A 19,827-nucleotide genomic window follows, 5' to 3' on the forward strand; every position below is an offset into this window, starting at 1 on the left:
CATATTACCTTTTGTGCATGTGCGTTTGTTTGTATGGTCACATGTAGCAGTAAATTTTTGTTAATATTCTTTTTTCGTATGTAACCAACTCTTTATAACATATTCTTTATATGTTTATTTTCTAAAGACACACTCTGATAATCACTAAAATCCTTGAACATGAATTGTTTTGGCCACCGAAGATGTAACATTTATTTTTTGTTATTTCGTTGGTGCTCTGATATTTATGTATGCCTATTTTATTTTAAAGTAACTGCAAAAGTATATCTTTCATAAAGTAACAGAAGCCTAAATTTCTAGTCACCGTTTTTAAATTCAACAACTGAGTGACTGAATAATTTTACGTTACAGTTCTTATTTTAGCTCAAACAAAACGTTCTCAGAAGTTTAGGTTTATTGTCCATGCTACTAAGGGAATTTGTACAACTCTTAAAAAAAAAAAAAAAAAAAAAAAGTGTTATAATTGTAGCAAATAGTAAACATTAATTTACTAAAGCCGTTTTTCGTGGGTTTCACAACAACTGCAGTTTTAACACTCGAACACATTTTTATTTTTTTACAATTGATATTGAAATGGCGTAACAGGTCCTGCACTGGCACATATTATTTTATAGAAATTGGACATTGCAGTAATATCAACGGCAAACCGTTCACTGTGGCTGAATCCATGTTGACTTTATTAAGTGGCTTAAATTAGAAAGCCAATTTCTCAAATGAACGATGTGAAAAAAACGCTCACCTTACATGTGCATGCTAACATAAATTAGAAAACGTGATTAAACACTGAATTCTGAATTAAAAATCTTACAAATCATTTCAAAGTGCGTCCTGTGACAGACCTCCAAAAACAAATCAAGTCCAACTCGTGGATAAATACGTTTTTCTTCAAAAAAAAAAAAAAAAAAAAAAAAAAAAAACACACTCCCGTACAATTTTGGATATTTACTAGAGTCAATATATACAACTTAAAAATACTATTCAAAATGAGTGTCTTGAACAAATACATAGCCAAGTTTTACATCAGTGTGGAGTAACCGTCTAGTCTATTCTTTTTTATTTTCAATATTTACATTATTTTGCAGCAACAAGAAATAAGTACATTTCATACAAACTTAGGATTTGTAGTCTATAGTTTCGACAAAGAACAATGTGCGATATAGACTGTTTTTCGAATATTAAAGAAATGAATTTGTAAATGACAAAACGAAGTCTATTCAACACTACGGCAATTTATCCTTACAAAATTGGATTTTAGTAGTGTTCATGAATAAAGTGCCACCGTTTGGTTTTGAGAAAATAAAATAAAAAAACAAGGAAGAAAAAAACAGCAATGATAGGCCACTTCACTGATGGGTAAAATATTATTATTATCATTTTTTTTTGTTTCATAACAACAGTAAGTAAAATAAGACTATTTGACAAATACCCATCAGAATGCACAAATCAGATTCTTTCATTTTTAATATTCCCTTATTTTACCAAATTCATGTCACACAGAATCTGTGCAGACCAAAACAGGCTTACTTCATAGTAAATTACATTTTAATCGTAAATTGAATTACTTTACAACATCCAAGTGAAATGGCCACACGGTTATTTCACCAGGTGACACTTTATAATAACTTTCATTTTAACTTAACAAATAGTATTAAGCTTAACAGAAAATTAGTTATTGTACACTCGAATAGCTAAAAATGAAGGAAACTTTGGTTTATATTGTTTCATATAAGATTTTCAGAATTGAAAGTGCATTAACTAGCGATCTGATAGTGTTTGTTAACAACTGTAATTATTGAAAGTTTTTATAAAGTGTTACCGAACGAACAGCACAACCTTTTTTTTTTTTTTTTTTTTTGAACCTTCAGATGAGTTTCTAGTCCATTCGAGATTCGTGTACGTGCATTTAGAATGAGATTAATCGAGGGAGTTTGCACTGCCGTTCAAGCTCGTCGTCGGGACAGACCCGGGAGGTTGCAACAGGTCAGGTGAGTGGCACGAGGGGCTACCGGGCACACTGTGCTCGCTGTCGGTGTCACTCCCTCGTTTTCCTCCACTCGCCCCAGACCCCGACCCTGACGAGCCTCCAGCACTGTGTGTTTTGACATGTTTACTGAGGTGGTCGCTCCGCATGAACCTCTTGTTACACACGGGACAAGCGAAGCGCTTCTCGCCGGTGTGCGTGCGTAAATGTCGCTGGAGCTCGTCGGAGCGCGTGAACCTCTTCCCACAGAACAACCAGTTACACACAAACGGCCTCTCTCCGGTGTGCCACCTCAAATGAGCCTTGAGGTGCGACGTTTTGCCGTACACTTTCCCACACCCGGGAATGTGACAGCTGTGAAGCCCTTTTCTGCGGAGGCTCGCGCCAGCTGGACCCAGCCTTTCCGCCTCTTGACAGTTCGGGCAGTCGCACGTCGCTCTGCCCGAGTAGCGCCGCGCTGAGGACCGCGGAGACCCCGCCAACGAGGCCGTCGGACCCCCTGTCAACATGGAACCTCCCGCTCCACCCAGAGGAGAGGGACTGGAGTCCGGGTACGAGGAGAGCACGGGTTTGAATCCGTCCATGAGGTGCTGACCTGTGGTCAGGAGATGCGGGGACGCACTGGTACTGAAGGCAGAGTGGCTTAAACTCGAGTAGTCTGAGTTGTATCCCCCCAAAGGAGAGTGTAAAGAAGTCTGCAGCCCACCGGAGTGAAGGGACGTCTGGAGCGCGGCTCCGTTCGGGTTCTGCACGTCAATCCAACCGGCTCCCACGTCCCACCACGCGGATGCGCCCGTGGTGCCCACATCCCCGGTGGGTATGCCAGGGTGCGAGGACTTGAACCACGACTCGTAGGGATGCGCCACGCTCATTCTCGGGTAAATGCTTTGCAAACTGTCCACGGACGTGTGCACCTTGGAAATAAACATGGGCTGGTGGCTGGGCTCTTGGGAGTTGTTGGAAACCGACGCCTGGAAAACGGAGTAGTCGTTTCCGAAATGGCAGTTGGATGAAGTACCAGAAGTTAAGGAAAAGGCACTGGATCCCGTGGAAGTGTTCGTGCCAAAAGAGTCGCTTAAACCACCACCATTCCGAGCGAAAGAGGATAAACTGGATCCCAAACTACAGCTGCTGGCTGTCGCTCGTTTCCACGGGTGGAATCCTTTTCCGAACGAAGAGGAGTTATCCGAAATAGAGGAAGGAGAAGGACTCTGACTCCCGATTTTGTTACACGTCGCAGCCAACATGGCTAAAGGAGTCGACCCCAATCTCGGCTCCTCCTGGAACAAAAGAAAAAGTTAGAAGGTAAGGAAACATGGTATATTTGGAAACTGGGTGCTTTCGAAGAACACCTTTAACTTGCTGTCTTTTATCGTACAACACCAACATACCTGAAGTATCTGGCAGTAACGAAAACTTAACCACGGAAATACAACCACTCGCAAACACAAAACAAAAGCGAAACACAACATATAAATACCAAATATATGTTATACATACAATGTCGAAGTTGAGAAATGGAAGTCCTGCCCGTTTCTCTCGCTTAAAACATAATCAAGTGACTCTCTCCCCGGCTGACCCAAGAAATTTTAATCCCCACTGCAGGACAATAAAGGAAACTAATTAAACCAGCACGAAACTCCTTAGACTCACCCCTAGAAGTGAAGTTGCCATCACAAAAGTGTCCTCCTCAGAGGATCTTTTTATATTTATGAATCAGAGCACTGTTTTTTTAGAGGTGTGCAATACAATGATGTGGTCCGCCCATTCCAGCACAATTGTAGCTCCTCTCACGGCTTTGAAGTGCCGCTGTGACACGGGCGACCAATCAGGAAGAGCCGTACCTTCACGCGGCCACATTCTAGAGTGAGGTCATCGATAGAGCACTTCAGACAAAAACACCCCCCTCATAATAAAACTGAAGTTAAATGAGTAGGACTGGAAGTTTTAGGGAAAACTTTTCTATTCTTTTTCTAAAAAGGTTAACGAGGTTACTGGACCCCTGATCTGTTAGGAATTATTCTTATTCTTTTTATGTAACGTCTGCTACAAGTTGTGATAATGGAAATCAGCTATTGTATATCATATCACTCTTACAAGTCGTTGTCATAGTCTTAAAGGTTGTTTTATAGAATGTAGATTCCCATAAACAATTTTAAAGAAATTATGCCGTGCAGATCAGCAAGACAAAAAACGAACAGGTTGCCTTCGAAAATAATTTTCCTATTCTTTAAATGTTTGACCATTGTTTCGAAAATTAACACGTTTAATAAAACTTTCCTTTAGTAAACATAAGTTTAAGAAAGTCAACAAGCGTGCATTGCGCGTCGATTGATTTAAAAATGTATTAACGAAATCAATATGTATATAAACTCACATAACTTTATATTATAACATACCATCTCTTTCTTTCACTCTCCCCTTAGTAACACACTCACAAACACAAGATAAGTAGCACTTTCAGCATTTTAGACAGGACAGGTGTGTTTTCCGATATTTTGTTATTATTACGGGTGAATTACAAATTGGGAGCATGTGAACTTGTTAACCCATGTTGGTCAGTGCAGAAAAAAAAAAAAATCATTTCACATAATGCGTGTAAACGTCTTTACAAGGTGGGATATGGCTGTTGTGTTCTGTTAAGTCTCCAACAGCAGTACAGTAGCGGGCAATTGATATCAGGACGATGAATGCAGAAATGCTTTCAGGATAATGATGTGGCCCTGGCTACTCTATTTACATGCGTCGTGGACTGGAGGCATAAATTTCATTTGAATTTCAAATTTAATAAAGCAGGAGGTTTTTAATCACGAGAAGTTTTATTTGTTTGATATTAACATTCTTATTGACCGGCTCCGTTGACCAACTTGGTCATTATAGGACAGCAAAAAGTTAATTAAAACGACCGAAGATTATTCATCAAATCATCTGCCTCCGCCGTGTCGCCTCCTTTATTGCAGCAAGTGATAGATGGCTGATCAGATTCATTTCTTTGTTTTTGTTTTTTTTCTCGATATGCACAACAGTTCTGTTGTTTCTTTGGCAGTGCTTACCTTTTCTAATTCAAAGAACAAGAAGCAGTTCAATTCAAAATTGAGAGTGAGGAAAAATACGCAACAAAAAAATTAAGCAAGGCACATCGGAATAATAGGAAATACTGCATGCCAGTGTTAAATTTTAGCCATATTTTCTGAAAAAAATCTGTAAAGTTTGTAAAGTTAATTCTACAGAATAAATAAAATATAGCCTATACTATCAAATAATAAAAATGCTTCAAACATCCATTACGTCAAAATAACATTGAACTTTTTTCTTTAAACTTGATTTAAAGACTTTGGTTTGTGGATGGTGAGATTATGATAACTGAATAAAAAGAAAACCCATCAACGAATGAATCTCTGTTCAACACTAAAACATTTTTATATCAAACAGAGTATTAAATCCCTTAAATATACGTCTTTACATCAGCATGTAAAGACTAACAGATAAATAAAGTGGTGAAACTTCACGGCAATACATTTCCATAACTCAACGTGCACGCGCAGCCCTTGCCAAAATGCAAATGTCACACACACGCAAACAAATGTCCCATAAACTGCAGCATTGTTTGATTGCAACAGATGCATGATGCACATACCGTGTCTGTGTCCTCGGCTTATTGATTGACCCCGCGCGCATCTCCCCTCGCACAACAGAAGGCAGTGGCGCTCACGCACAGTGAACGCGCAGACCCTGGAAGATAAATGTTACTTTGGGAATTGAGTTTAATTACGAATAACGGAGGACCGCTCGGCCACCGGTGGTGTAATCAAAACATGTGTTAATGTCCTCTGACAAGACAGCGCGAGAGATGCGCGAGAGCTGTGTGATCTGCACAGGATGAGGTGGAAGCGCAGCAACAGCGTGTGATTTTTAAACAATACTACAGAAAACACATTTAATAATTTAACTGATTTTAAATGAATTATTTTTAAAAATGATCAACGGGTTAGAACATACAGGGCCAACAATGTGCAAATAAAAATGAATTCGTGATTTTGTGTAGCCTATGTAATTCATATCAGAGGTTTAATATGGTAAATGATTAAATTAAATAAATTAACGAACAAAATAAAATAAATATTTAAAATAGTAATAAAAGGAGTAAAAAACTATAACAAAACGTTCGCACATGTAATAGCATATCCTGTTGCCTTTTCCCCCAAGATGCAATACAGGCCGCTGAGGTTCCTTTTGGCCAAATAGATGCAATACGTAGGCCGCTGAGGTTCCTTTTGGCTCGTACGACAGATGTCCCCATCGGGTAGGGTTTCTAGGCCAAAATTTTGTGCAACTCGTTCTCCCATTGTATGGGGCGTACGAATTACCGTCGTAAAAATCAATTGCCTGATCGGGCTGAACAGATGAAACCATCTCACATTCATGTATGGGCCCTAATCATCGCGTTATTCTGGCCCAGTGCGCACGAACAAAATGGGTTTAATATTGCGTGCTCTCAATAATTTTGCGAAAAGAAAAGAGGGGAAGTCAGCGGCTGTGTCCCGGAGATGGTGGGAGCACTTTCCTCTTTAATCTCATGATTATCCAGGAAAACTGATAATCCAGGGGTCTACCTGTCCGAGTGCTGCGAAACATCAGTAGACTAATTACTGGAATTCGAAACTAGTAATAAAGATTTAGGACTACGTTGAAAGCATCGATGTAAATAAAATAAAAATAAATTAATTAATTAAATAAAATAATAAAGAAAATAATTAATTATTACTTTGAATAAAGAAAAATAACTTTATTTATTTATTTATTTGTTTACTTATTTACTTAGTTACTTATTCATTCTGAAAGTCAGAATCTTTTGTTAAATAAGCCTAAAGAATTTAGAAAGAATAAGTATTTAGTTTTGTGAGTTTATTTACAAGGAATCTGCTTGTGTTACACAGGATTACAGGTTCATAACATTTCTATTTATTTATTTTTTTCACTAATTCATTTACCATCATTTACTATTTAATTATCATTTACTCTCTCTCTCTCTCCCTCTCTCGCTCTCTCTCTCTCTATATATATACACACACACACACACACACACACACACATATATAATTGTGATATGAATTCTATTGCTTGTTATACAAATTATTTGAAGCATTATGAACTGTTACTAAAGTTCAATCTAATGCCTGTGTAAAATATCATATAAATGTGGGGCCATGACCGGACTCTCTTTTCAGCAGGAGGTGGGACAGAGAGACCAGATGTCCCTGTGTGTGCAGGGCTGCCAAGTGAGGCTAGGGCAGTGAAGCCCGAGACACAAGAGCCCAAATGGTGTGACAAAGGAGGAGCAGGAAGCCTGGCTCTGCCTGGATGAACCTCAGAGAGCGCCAGTCCACATCCACATCCCAGCCCCAACCCTCGGCCCACGTCCCACAACCCCATTGAACTACTAGAGCAGGGCCGTGGACCATGTGCTGACTTTTTTGCTGGACCACACAACCATACACATGATCACAGGAGTGTAAACGCTGATATATGAATACTAGAGGATAAGTGTGCAGAGATTAAGCAGAAAGCTCACACACATGCACAGGTTAGTCCCTCAAAAACACATTTATAATGTTTTTTTTTTTTTCTGGGCTGTTGTATATTTACAACATGCTGATGCCAACGGATACAAGCTGCTTTGGGTAATTAATGAATTCAAACCAACCAGATAAGGTGGTGTTTGTCATATGACTTACAGCATACACTGCCTGTGTGTGTCCAATAACTCATTCATCTTGATTTAATCAGTGTTGTGTGGACACTAGATGGGGGAGGAGGCATCCAGTGGCTAATCACCAAAGCTAAACACCTGGAAATGTGGCATCATGGGATGTGTGGTCATTATCATTATCATAAGCCCTCTAATTAACCAACAAATCACATGCTAATGTAACACACTATACTAGAGCCAATGTACTTAACTGAATGACAGATGCAAATTTTCTTAGGTTTTAAATATGACAACAGTGTCAGCTCTTGCAATGACCCGAGGGACCTGTTTTGATCAGAAACTCTAATTTTGGGGTTACAGGGGTGTTTTAATGTTTCAAAAGTTAATGCTTTGGATTGAAATGTTTAATGAATGTCTGAAATTATTTGGACTGAAAGTTGCATAAGGAAACAAACAAAATGACATTTGTATAGGATCTACATTATAATCCCACGGACAATACAACTACACAGATGCCAAAAAGAAAAATGTTAAAGAATTAAATAAAGAATTAAATGCAAACAGATAGATAGATAGATAGATAGATAGATAGATAAATAAAAAAATCATTTTAAATGGACACTAAATAAATAAAACTGCACAGTACACATTTCCAGTGCTTTTAGGTTTTTTTTCTTCTTTTTTTCTTTTCTTCAAAACTAGCATTAGTAGCAAAATAGTAGTTTAACAACATTTTGCTAATGCTAAATACAGTATCTGTTGCTTGTGTTCCTTCAGCCATGCATGAAAATGCAGTTAAGTATGATGCATTCTTAGGAGCAATGCTTTTGTGTCGGGCTATTTGCTGGCCATAGTGAGGTCATCAGGAGAGGGTATGCAGGCTTTGTAAAGGCCCCTGCACAGGTGTGGCAGCAGCCCTTGCTGAAGGAGTGCAATGAAGCATGAACAATCATCTAAATGTCTGTGAGATGAAATGGCTAGTTAACAATCTTTTGACTGCCCCAACCTCCGAGCTTTTGTCGTGTATCGATCGACCAGCTGCCACTGGGTTATTGTCAGGCTGGATGGGAGCCCCCTTGGCTGGGATGGATGGGTAGGAGTTTGTGTGTGTGTGTGTGTGTTCGGTAGAAGGGTGTTGCTTCTTTCTAAAAGACTTTCCCATCCTTTACATTGTAGTTTATTCTAGTTAATTAGGTAAGATTCTTAGCACGAAAGAGAAAAATGCTTTTGAGAATTGCTCATGGTTTGCAAAAACTTAAAGGGATAGTTCACCTTCAGTTGCTGGTCCCCTTTGACTTGCATAGTGTTGTTTTTGGTTTTTTTATTTTTTTGTTTTTTTCTCCATACTATGGAAGTCAGTGAAGCAACTCAAGGTGTACTATCCCTGAGCAGATAATGTGTTAATGTGTGATCATGTATTTGAATGACATCACATACATGAATAAAACAGCCTAAAAAAAGTATAATAACATCTAAATAATTTTTTTTTTTTTGAGTAAAGAGTAGTATTCAATAAATCAAAAAAAATATAAAAAAAATTGAAAAACATAAACAAACAAACAAAGTTTGGCAGTGAGTGAGATCAGGCATGTTTAGGCACATTTATTTAATTATATATTTATTAATTTGTTTGTTCATTCCTTCCTTCCTTCGTTCCTTCGTTTCTTCCTTCCATCATTCATTCATTTATTAAATTTAGAGCTTTTTGAATTGAAGTTGGTCCAACACAAAATAAAAAAGCTTGTCAGATCTAAACTGTTAAAGTGTTTAAACTGATCATATCATCATCCCATTAGAATGGATATCACAAATCCAATCAAATCAAATCATCACTGTTATTTTCTACACTGTTTATTCCCAGAGTTCTCTGACAGTCCCCAACATTACTCCAGTGGGTGTGTGTAAGTTTGTCAGTGTGAGAGACAGCACTAGAGCCAGTGGCACTGAATAAAGTGCTGAGAGTCAGCCCTGACTCCTACAGTTCCAGTAATTATCCACAACTGCCCATTCTGTCCATCCAGAGCCATAATGGAGACCAGAGCGTGTGCCTGTCACCACTACAGAAAGGGAGGGAAGGGACAAGGGAGAGACAGGGCGGAGAGACAAGTATTTGCCTACCTCATTATTTCATTGCAGTGACACAATAGCAATTTTTTTTTTCTTTTGTCACTGTGACAAAACATTTAAGTTAGCAAATTCATTCTGAGAGGGGCCCTGCATCATTATCATTGGATTTTTTTCTAGGTAGTTTAACTTTGTGAAGTGTTTCATGTACCTTTTAGAGTTATTAGAAAACGAAATAACCCTGAATTATATTTCCAGGTTCTATTAAGATCAAACTAACTACTATATTATTATTATTATTATATAAAGTGCTCATAAATATAAATAAATATAATTACAAATGTAAAATAGAAACAAAGAACTTGTTATATTGAGTTTTTTATATTGAAAGCAGTGTTATATGATCAGATTTGAACATTTCAGATTCAGTGCTCCATATCAGATCTGTGTCACGTGTGAAAAAAAACATCAGATTTGGCCCACATTCTGTTGCGGTGTGAACATAGCCTTCATTTGATGCTTATTTAGATTATATATAATATATACTTATGCAAGCATTGACTGGTCATCTTAATCATTACTTTTAAACTGTGTTTATTAGGTTTTAAAGATGTTATAGTTCATGCCCTCCAAGGTATTCTCTACTTTACACACTGCTCACTTGGGAAGGGTGGTGTATTGATTATTTTTTGTATTCACAGACATTCCTTTGTCCTTCCAAGATGTTATAGTTCATGCCCTCCAAGGTATTCTCTGATCCTTTCCACGGAGTGATACAGATCCACACGTTCCAGACGTTCTCCCAGAGATTCATAGATTCCCAGTCCGGGTGGCTGGGTGGCGAGCCAACCGTGTTTGTGACTCTGACTTTAGACGAACTGCCTGGATCATCCTCTTCATCTTCGTTGTGGTAGGACAAAAACTAATTCAGAGTTAAAAAAAAAAAAGGGCCCCAAAGGTGACACTGAACTTTTGTCAACCAAGGCAAAACGAACCGAGGACGAACTGAGCTCAACGATTCTGATACGAGAGGGTTTTGTTTTGTTTTTGTGCGCACTTTATTATTTTAGTTTGTTATTTTTCATAAATGTGTTTTGCTTGTATGTATGTTTCACCCTGTGAATTTAATACAGGTTTGTCTAAACTGTCATTCTGGTGTGGTATTCCTTTTTAATTGATCTTCAATTCTCAGGCTCTTAACAATTTAGCGTCTTCTGATTCTGGTCCAAATCGTATTTATGATAACTTCTATGACTACTTTAGACTATTAAATCTATGTACGTTATTACTACCTCGTAATAAGGGTTACACTCAACATCACAAGCAACTTGCAATAAGAGTGAAAAACATCCAATAAAATAAAATAAAAATAAAATAACTAGAAATGATCAACATCACAAGCAATGCAATAAAAACAATCAATTCAATTCATAATAATGTCCACCATATTTTCATATTACTTAATAACTATTTCATAGAAGTTAACATTAGAAGTACCCAGTGACTTTAATGTCACAATATCCATTTTGCACTGAACTTTTCTGTAAAGAAAAGTGATCTGACATATTCAAGCTCTATAATTTTATTTCAAAGATCACAGAAACTGTCTGACAGTGATTTACTGAGTCTTTGTGAATATTTAAGTGACTCAAATGCCTTCAGTTTGACTTATTTTACTGCGGTCACAAAATAAGTGCATTGAAAAATACTGAAGAGTTGAACCTGGAGATTGTTTCATTAAGCAGGCTTTGATGATCCAGCTGGCTGCTGGCTCTTGCGGTCAACTTCACACATACTCTCCTTACTTCATTGATTAGATGTGTTTGAGTGTTTACCATATCGGGTGTTCAGAGCTGGTGTTAAGTTGAAGTGTGTCTGCAGTGTGTGTGTTGGCGGGAGTGCGGTAGATGTGCAGATATGTGAGTGTTGGCCTCGTGCAGATATGTGTTGGCACACGGTGCGAAGCTGAATTTGGTGTCAGTAGCTCATGAGGAGATGGGGTTATAACTTTTGCTCTCTGTCTGTCTCGTTCTCTTACTCTATTACTCTTTCTTTCTCACTGGACAGTCATTTATGCTTGGTTGTTCCTTAACACTGGTCCGCCTTCACCTTATGAGTCATCTTCATTTTACAGGAAAGAGCATGTGTCCGCTGACCTGCTTGTGTGCTTCAAAGATCTACAAACCATTAGAGCTCCTCAAGTTCAGGAAATGTATTTAATTTTTTGGACATTTTTAACTTTTATTTGCTGTTCCCAGTTAGAATCTAATTCGATTTTGGTGTTTGTATGGATTACATATTCTGACCTAACCAGTTAAAATCTCATATTTTTTGTGGTTTACACCAAAATTATATATATATATAAAAAAGGAAAACCAGTCACCATAAACAAAACTGTATGGTGCTCAAGTATCATTTTCCCAATTTTTTGTTTCCCTTCTTGGTTTAACAAAACTTTAAAAGGACAGTTTACCCAGAAATGAATATTCTGTCATCATTTATTCACCCTCATGTCATTCTGAACCTGCATGATTTTCAGTCTTCTGTGGAATATAAAAGAAGATATTCTAAAGAATTGTTTTTCCATATATTCTTAGAAAAAAAGGTACAAAAGCTGTCACTGCAAGGGTACCTTTTCAAAGGGTCCATATTGGTACCTTTAAGGTTCATATTAGGGTTTTCCAGTCTTAACATTCTCTGAACTGTATAAGTTCCACTTGACCCTTTGGCGGGAGTTTGACTGACAGGCAATCTGACCAATCATGACGCAGAATCTGCCATTTTGTTTGGCAAACAAACCAAACAGGAAAATAGATTAACTCTGGACTTTTGAAAAATGTTGTGTGTTGACGTCTTTCCGCAGGTGAAACAAGATACCTTCTGATGTTCATTCATGTTTATTTTGTTCTTTGACTAGTAAAGAGGAAGAGATGATTGGTTCACGTGATGCTTAAACTGAAGCGCTACCTTCATCTGTCACCACACATTAAAGAGCCACAAATGGTATGTACTGTTTGAATAATGTTATTTTAATGTTTGTTACAAAAATTAAAAGTAATGAACAGTAAAATAACAATTTAAAAAAATTACTTTAAAAAATTTATCATTATTAGAACATGATGTGTGGCATGAGAGTGCCATGGCTTGTCGGATGTAGCAACAGTAACTAAGGTGGGGGCAGGTCTTTGTGAAGGGTCAGTTGTCACAACTGGTTGCTGGAACACCAGGACTCTGCTGTTTGTCTGAAAAATAACTCTCACCCAAAACATTTAATTCAAGCTTCAAAACCTTCAGATACTTATTTCAACAGTAGGTAAAAATATTGGGAAAAGTCAATACTGTAGTACAGAAAAAGAAAATGAATATTTGTATTTATACAGTACATTTATTTTTGTAGAAATGTGTTACATGCCAACTGAAAATTCACCATAACTTTTTTACACACTCTATTGTCTTCGGCTCACACCACCACCACACATTCTTACAATTGCTCTTCCTATTGCTCTTCCGTGACAAGCAACTGTGAAGTTTTAGTTTACATGTAACACATTTCTACAGATAAATGCACTGTACAAATATAAATGTATTTATACAGTACTGCTGTAGCTGCTGCTATTTAGGGTTGTGGCATTCTTCCTTGTTCATAAATGGTAGTGATTGTGCTGGGCAAACTCCATATGCTTCCAAACTTGATTGATTGGCAAGATTGTGAATCCTGTTATATTACAATGGCAAGGGGTGGAAAGTTTGAAGTAAATTTCAATTTACACAAATTTTCTGAACATTTGCAAAAATTCTGGAAAGTTTCCGGAAATTTTCCACCCCATGATGGAATATAGACTCATGTCTGACAGAATTTGATAGAATTTTGAAAGGCACTACACTGACAGTGTAGTGTAAGATCACTGAAGCCCATTGACTTTCATTGTATGGACAAAAAACAAACATTTTTCAAAACATCTCTTTTTGTGTTCCATTGAAGGTTTGGTGTGACATGATGGTGTGTAAATTATCATTTTTGGTGGACTATCCCTTTAAGTATCCATTCCTGTGATTCTAAATGTCAGCATACTTGAGTCTGATCAGAAATGCAGGCAGGATGTCCACACCATGCATCATTTTAACTTTTGCATGACTAAGGAGGTGAAAATGTCTTTCCACTGAAACCTTTTCTGTCCATTAATGGTTATGTATTTCTTTATGGTAGTTAGGGAGCGATACCATATTTCAAATGATTAAATGGTTTCCACTGCCTCAGCTGTGGTTTGGATTGTGACGCGTAACAAAATTTCATCCAACATTTTTCACACATGATTAAGTTCAGCCTCAAATAACGGGGTTTAATGATATGTTCATTTGTCGTCTGAGTACCTGTATAACTGAAATCATTTTATGTACCTTTTATGTTTGTTGTTGTAATTCTTACAGTTTTCTAATAAATATGACCTGAAATGTTCCCTGCATGCTCCAAAACCCAAATAACTTTGATGGATGGTGGACATAAATATTGTTCTCTGACTTTTAAAAGTGTTTTTTTTCTTTGGTATACTGACTGTATTGCATTTGGCACTTTTAAATACTAAATACTAAGTGTTCGTTAAAAATGGGTTGAAGGTATCTAATCACAAGAGAGAAGTTAATGATAACACCACAAACATCAGTCAGGGTTAGAGACTAAACATCAAATCACATTCAGTCCTCTGCCACTGAAGATCAATTGTCTCCATTCCAAGGCCATTCATAACAGTGTGGGTCTTTATTAAAGACACCCTTCTTTCTCCAGGCTTTCAGCACAGCTTCTCCTCATCCCTCCCTTCATTTGCTTCAGACAACATAAGAGTGAGAGATGAGGAGTGGGATATTCTACACCATCCTAAAGTTTCTCTAAGTCTGTCTTCAGAGGAACATTAACATCTCGCTGGGCTTCTTGATTCATACCTTGTAAAGAAACAATTTAATTAGAATTTCCTAGAGTGTCACAGTCTCGCGGTTTTAAGTGTGGATATAGGTCGACATATGGAACATGGCATCTCTGAATACTCAGTTAAGGGTAAGACGATTTTCGGATTATATAAAAAAAATTTAAATTAATGTAGGCTACCGTATTACCATATAAGTCAAGTAGATTTCGTAAAATAATAATAAAAATAATGAAAAATGTAGATAATGTGTTTGATCGTATACTGTTGTATTAAAGTTGTTTCAGAATAACAGTTACAAGCTCAGCTGTTTTGTCTGTCGTTCTCACACGCGACAACCATCAAGCTTTCTATATGCGTAAATTAATAAATACAAAGGAAGACTGGGAAGTGTTGTTACACATTTTGCTTTAACATCTATGGTGATGCGTATTTTTTTACTTTGATATCACCATATTTTTCTGCTATATATTCATTTCGAAATCTACAACGAATCCATATAAAATAATGTCAAGTAGGCTACAAAGAGTGCTATTCTTGAATTTATGAATTTATTGTGCTTATCAATTACTTGTTCAAAATACTTATTATCGCACCCACTCTGCTTTTACTTAATTCAAAACAGCAAATAAACAATATAAATAAAGAACTGTGCGTACATAAAACGTGGAAACAAATCGCCTAGAGAAATACATAAAACATGCTAACATAACGCACAGTGTGCGTTTGTGTCAAGTGGCCTACAATCTGTCCTATTTTGTACAGTATAGAAGTATGGAAAGTGTTACAATCCTCCTCGTCTGGTCAGACGTGATATTTTTTTTTTTTTTTTTTTTTTTTAACAGGTGAAGAGTTTGTGTAGATAGGATAGGCTATATAAAATTAAACTAATGATAGAGATGCTATATGCGTCTCTGTTTTGTCATTTAACATTTATAAACACGAAATTACACTTTCTTATCTCAAAATAATTTCCCCCTCTGTAGAGTAATCGTTTAAATGTTTTACAGGCAATACACCCTTCTGCTGTCACCTCATGAATGAGAGTGTTTCACCCTGCAGCTCATTTTTACTAACTGATGGTTACAACACACGTGCTGCAACATTCCCCGATAGGCTGCACAATTCGGTGCAGACATGCAGTGTTTGACATTTTTATATTATGAAAACAATAAATTACATCAACTAAAATTACTATGCTAGGACTCGTTTGGCACGGTTAACTCTCAGTTCCTAAAATTAGCCAAAAAAAAACAATACATAGTTATTAGTTTTGTTTATTAAATTGCCTTATTGCGTATCTCATATTTACTTATTTGTATTTGAAATAATAAATAAATTAGGCTAACTCTAGTAAATCTGTCAGTCGCTGTTTCAGTCTATTAAGAAGGGTGTTATTTAAAGTAAAGGGGTGCTGGACGCGGGGGGTACTGTGCCAGTGCGTCACTTCAACAGCAGCTCGTAACCCTGTCTCTCTCAGGGTCACCATGTGCCACCAAATGTCCATGCGCCCCCGACAGTGCTTTGATCTTTACACCCGTCATATGATGAAGAACAGGATTCAGAGAGCCTAACGCTTTATGACGTAGACTGCATGACAATTAAAGACCACAGTCATTGGTTTCTCATTGTTTTATTTTTTTTAGGTTAGGCAGGAAATCAATGTATAGGTTCATAAGTAATTTTTTAGCGCAGCTTACATCGCGCTGCTGCTGTCATTGATCCATCTCGTGCCGCAACAATAATTTTGACAAGAAAAATATCTTTAATAATAATATTCCAATAATTATATATTATTAATAACCGACTAGTATTATTATTATTAAGCAAATAGTCCTGATAGCCTAGCCCTTCCGAGTTTGCTGCGTTGAAATTTAAAAAAAAATTTAATAAATAAATACGTACATACATAGGCCTTAGGCTATATATGTACGTACCTGGAGCAATATGCATTTTATTTCTAAGAGAGTCACCTTTTACTGTTTCAGCTCTGCCGCTGTATAGCTAGACTAATTATCTTGCAAATTAGACATTTTAAACTAAATGTAGCCTAATTATATTGCTGATTTCTTAAAGTGATTTTTCATTAAAGGGATCATATGATGCGATTTCAGATTTTCCTTTCTCTTTGGAGTGTTTCAAGCTCTTAATGTATGAAGAAGATCTGTAAAGTTGCAAAGACTAAAGTCTCAAATTCAAAGAGATATTCTTTATCAAAGTTAAGACTCTGCTACACCCCCCTAAAACGGCTCATTCAAACACGCCCCCACATATCTACCTCACTATGTGGAAATATTTGATATAAATAACGCAGCTTAAGCTCACTCTGACAAACTTTTGTAGTTACTGAAATGTTATATGACCTGAAATGTTCCTTTCATGCTCCCAAACACCCTTCAGCAAATGAATACATAGTTTAGGTAAAGAGACAAGAAAAAAAAAATTTATTTAAAAAATAAATACAAAGATGTTAACAAACGTTTATTAAAATCACTATTTCTTTTTTTTCTCTTTTTTGTTTCTCTCTCTCTTACCTCACCTGTTAAAGCGGTCCCACTCACAGCTCTCCCCTTCTACTTTGGATTTCCTGATAACCTGAGCTCAGTACTAGCTGCTCGAAAACACTCTGAAGGTACCATTGACCTCCTTCTCTCAACGGACGGGAACTCATCTTGGGACCCTTGCTATCCACGAGAAATGGACGCCTCTGGCTCTACTTCCCTTTCCTCTTCCCCTTCACCTCCATACACCTTTCCCTTTCTCAATAACCTCTCCCTTCCCTCATCCTCCCCCTCTCTCTCCCCATCCCCAAGTGTAGCCTCCACAGCTCTCTTCTGCTTTTTCCTATCCCTCCTTTCTCTGCTGGGCATTCTGGGTAACCTGTACACCCTAGGGCTTCTCATTCGCCGTCGTAGGATGTCAAGAAGGCGGCGTAGCGTTCCTACCTGTTGTTACTCCTGCCTCGGCACCTCTTCCCCTTCTTTCTCTCCCTCCTCCTCTCCCACCTCGTCCTCCTCCTCTTCCTCCCTTCACCTGCAGGTTCTGAGTCTGGCTTTGTCAGACCTGGTGTACCTCTCCACCGCCCCTTTCATTGTGTATGACAGCCTGGCATCTGACTGGGCCTTCGGTGAACTAGGCTGTCGGCTCCTGCTCAGTCTGGACTTGCTCACCATGCACGCAAGCATCTTCACCCTCACTGCGATGAGTCTGGATCGGTATCGAGCTGTGGCTGATCCACTCGCAGCCTCGTCCACACCTTCCTCTGGACTCCGGAGAGTGGCTTTGGCCTGGGGTTTTGCCGTGGCTCTCAGTTTGCCCATGATGATCACTTTGCACCTAGAAGATGGAGAGAACCAGGAAGGCAAGTTGTGCGTTCCCGCCTGGGATGAACAGAGTTCAAAAGCCTACCTCAGTGTACTCTTCTGCACCAGCATCCTAGGCCCAGGACTGGCCATCGGAGCTTTGTATGCAGCTTTAGGGAGACTCTACTGGGTATCTCAGACGCAACCTGCTTGGGCCGGAGGGGGCAACACCTACCCGCCCCGTGCACCTCGCCCCAAAGTCCTGCTCCTCATCCTGGGGATTGTGCTGACATTCTGGGCTTGTTTCCTTCCATTCTGGATCTGGCAGCTTCTACCACTGTACCGACCTGAGGTTCTGCGCGTGGTGCCGGTAGGCACGCAGGTGACCATTAATCGCATCCTCACAGGGTTGACTTATGGAAACTCATGTGTGAATCCATTCTTCTACACACTGCTGACAGGAAGGCGCAGGCGGACCAGCAGGAAGACGATAAGTGCAGCTGCACCGCTTTGCCACAAGGGCAGCTCTGAACAACAATAACAGCTGCCCAGCAGTTAGTACAGCCCATGACCAATAAGACTGTGCATAGTTATCTTTATTAAACAGATTACTCTTTTGGTGCTAAGGAGCTTAACGATTATAGATTTATACATGTGCTGTGCAAATAGTAATACTCTGTAATCCAAAGCAATGATGGTGTGTGTTCTCTGCTCCATGGACTACATATATAATTAAAGATAATCTGATCAGCATTGTGTATTAAGGTCCCTGCAATCCAAAATTAAATACTAAGTGATTATGAAAGTGCATCTGAAATATTTAGGGTTCATCACCTTTGAAATGGCAACCAAAGAAAATTCTGGTCAAACTGCTGCTGAATATCAGTGGACTACAACGTGTGAAACATCTGTTTTAAGGGGCAACTTGAAAGGGACAAACAAGCTTTGTCAGGATGAATCACCCCAGGATATTCTAACAACAGATGTGAAGTATTTAACTACCAAATTGGCTTATTAGTCTAAGTGCAAAGGAGAAATTACATAGTATAGATCTGGCTCAAAGCTAAAGGACGTGTCAGAGTTTGCTCTTTTGAGGAGGATAAATCACTTCTGTCATGAAGCCAAGACACACAATCTCTCATTCTCCAATAGGACATTATGTTCTCCATGAGGTACTTCATTATACTCAACTTAAACATTTTTTAGCCAACAGGTCTGTTAAAGACCTGACTTTGTGTATTTATTGGCACCTTTTGTGAATAATTTGTGCTTTGTTTTATTCTACCTGATTTTTTTAGTTAAACAAAATTACATTTTTTCACAAATTTGTTCCATTTTTAAAACTACTTCCTTTCCCCAGCTTGTGCATATCAATGGACAATGTCAGCTAGAGAAATATTTCTGTTTCTATAAAAAATGAATAAATGAATAAATAAATTTAAATGTTAAATCATACTGTATTCAAAAATTGCACCAAACCTGGACCCTTCAAAATATATATATATTTTTTACGTTTTTCTTTTTTCAGCCTATCTGTATTATATTTGTTTTGTTTTACTGTTCAATAATGCATTGCTTTGCACAAGAAAGCTTGCCTGAAAGAATCTATATATGAAATCTGGTGCTTATCATAACATACAATAAAGAAATATTCTATGTAAGAACACCAGCAGAATGGTTTATGATCTAAGTGAGTCATCTGGGAATCTTTAGAAGACTTCCTGACCTGAAGAGCCCCACTGCCTAAATGTTACTGCAGAAACGTAACACTGTAAAGCAGTACTGTCCTCATTACAATAGCAGATGAGCGAGTTTTTCAGTGAAGAAAGATGGAATGAAAGGGCACAGAGA

At 38.0% G+C, this 19,827-nt stretch overlaps 2 protein-coding genes across 3 annotated transcripts; one reads left to right on the forward strand and one right to left on the reverse strand.

Annotated features, from left to right (window-relative positions):
* Positions 1 to 893: 893 nt before the first annotated feature.
* On the reverse strand, positions 894 to 3,783 carry LOC109106681 (transcription factor Sp8-like). Of its 2 annotated transcripts, none has more exons than XM_042772332.1 (2): positions 3,635 to 3,783; positions 894 to 3,261 (listed from the first exon to the last, which is right to left on the reverse strand). In XM_042772332.1, exons 1-2 carry the CDS (start codon positions 3,653 to 3,655, stop codon positions 1,915 to 1,917), a joined length of 1,368 nt encoding a protein of 455 aa, XP_042628266.1. In that variant the 5' UTR covers positions 3,656 to 3,783; the 3' UTR covers positions 894 to 1,914. The 2 variants fall into 2 exon arrangements, with proteins under 2 accessions (XP_042628266.1, XP_042628265.1); XM_042772331.1 differs by lacking the exon at positions 3,635 to 3,783 and adding an exon at positions 3,373 to 3,628.
* A 13,466-nt stretch (positions 3,784 to 17,249) lies between these two features.
* LOC122148070 (urotensin-2 receptor-like) lies at positions 17,250 to 19,827 on the forward strand. Its single transcript, XM_042773346.1, has one exon. The coding sequence runs from the start codon at positions 17,372 to 17,374 to the stop codon at positions 18,515 to 18,517; it is 1,146 nt and encodes a 381-aa protein (XP_042629280.1). The 5' UTR covers positions 17,250 to 17,371; the 3' UTR covers positions 18,518 to 19,827.

This window comes from Cyprinus carpio, chromosome A16 (assembly GCF_018340385.1).
Source record: "Cyprinus carpio isolate SPL01 chromosome A16, ASM1834038v1, whole genome shotgun sequence".
Taxonomy (NCBI): domain Eukaryota; kingdom Metazoa; phylum Chordata; class Actinopteri; order Cypriniformes; family Cyprinidae; genus Cyprinus; species Cyprinus carpio.

Excerpts from the sequence above, each read along its gene's own strand:
- LOC122148070 (XM_042773346.1), top strand. The coding sequence starts at position 17,372 with ATGGACGCCTCTGGCTCTACTTCCCTTTCCTCTTCCCCTTCACCTCCA.
- LOC109106681 (XM_042772331.1), bottom strand. The coding sequence starts at position 3,453 with ATGTTGTGTTTCGCTTTTGTTTTGTGTTTGCGAGTGGTTGTATTTCCG. Across the intron at positions 3,262-3,372 it reads GTTACTGCCAGATACTTCAG|GAGGAGCCGAGATTGGGGTC; the intron begins GTATGTTGGTGT and ends CTTTTGTTCCAG.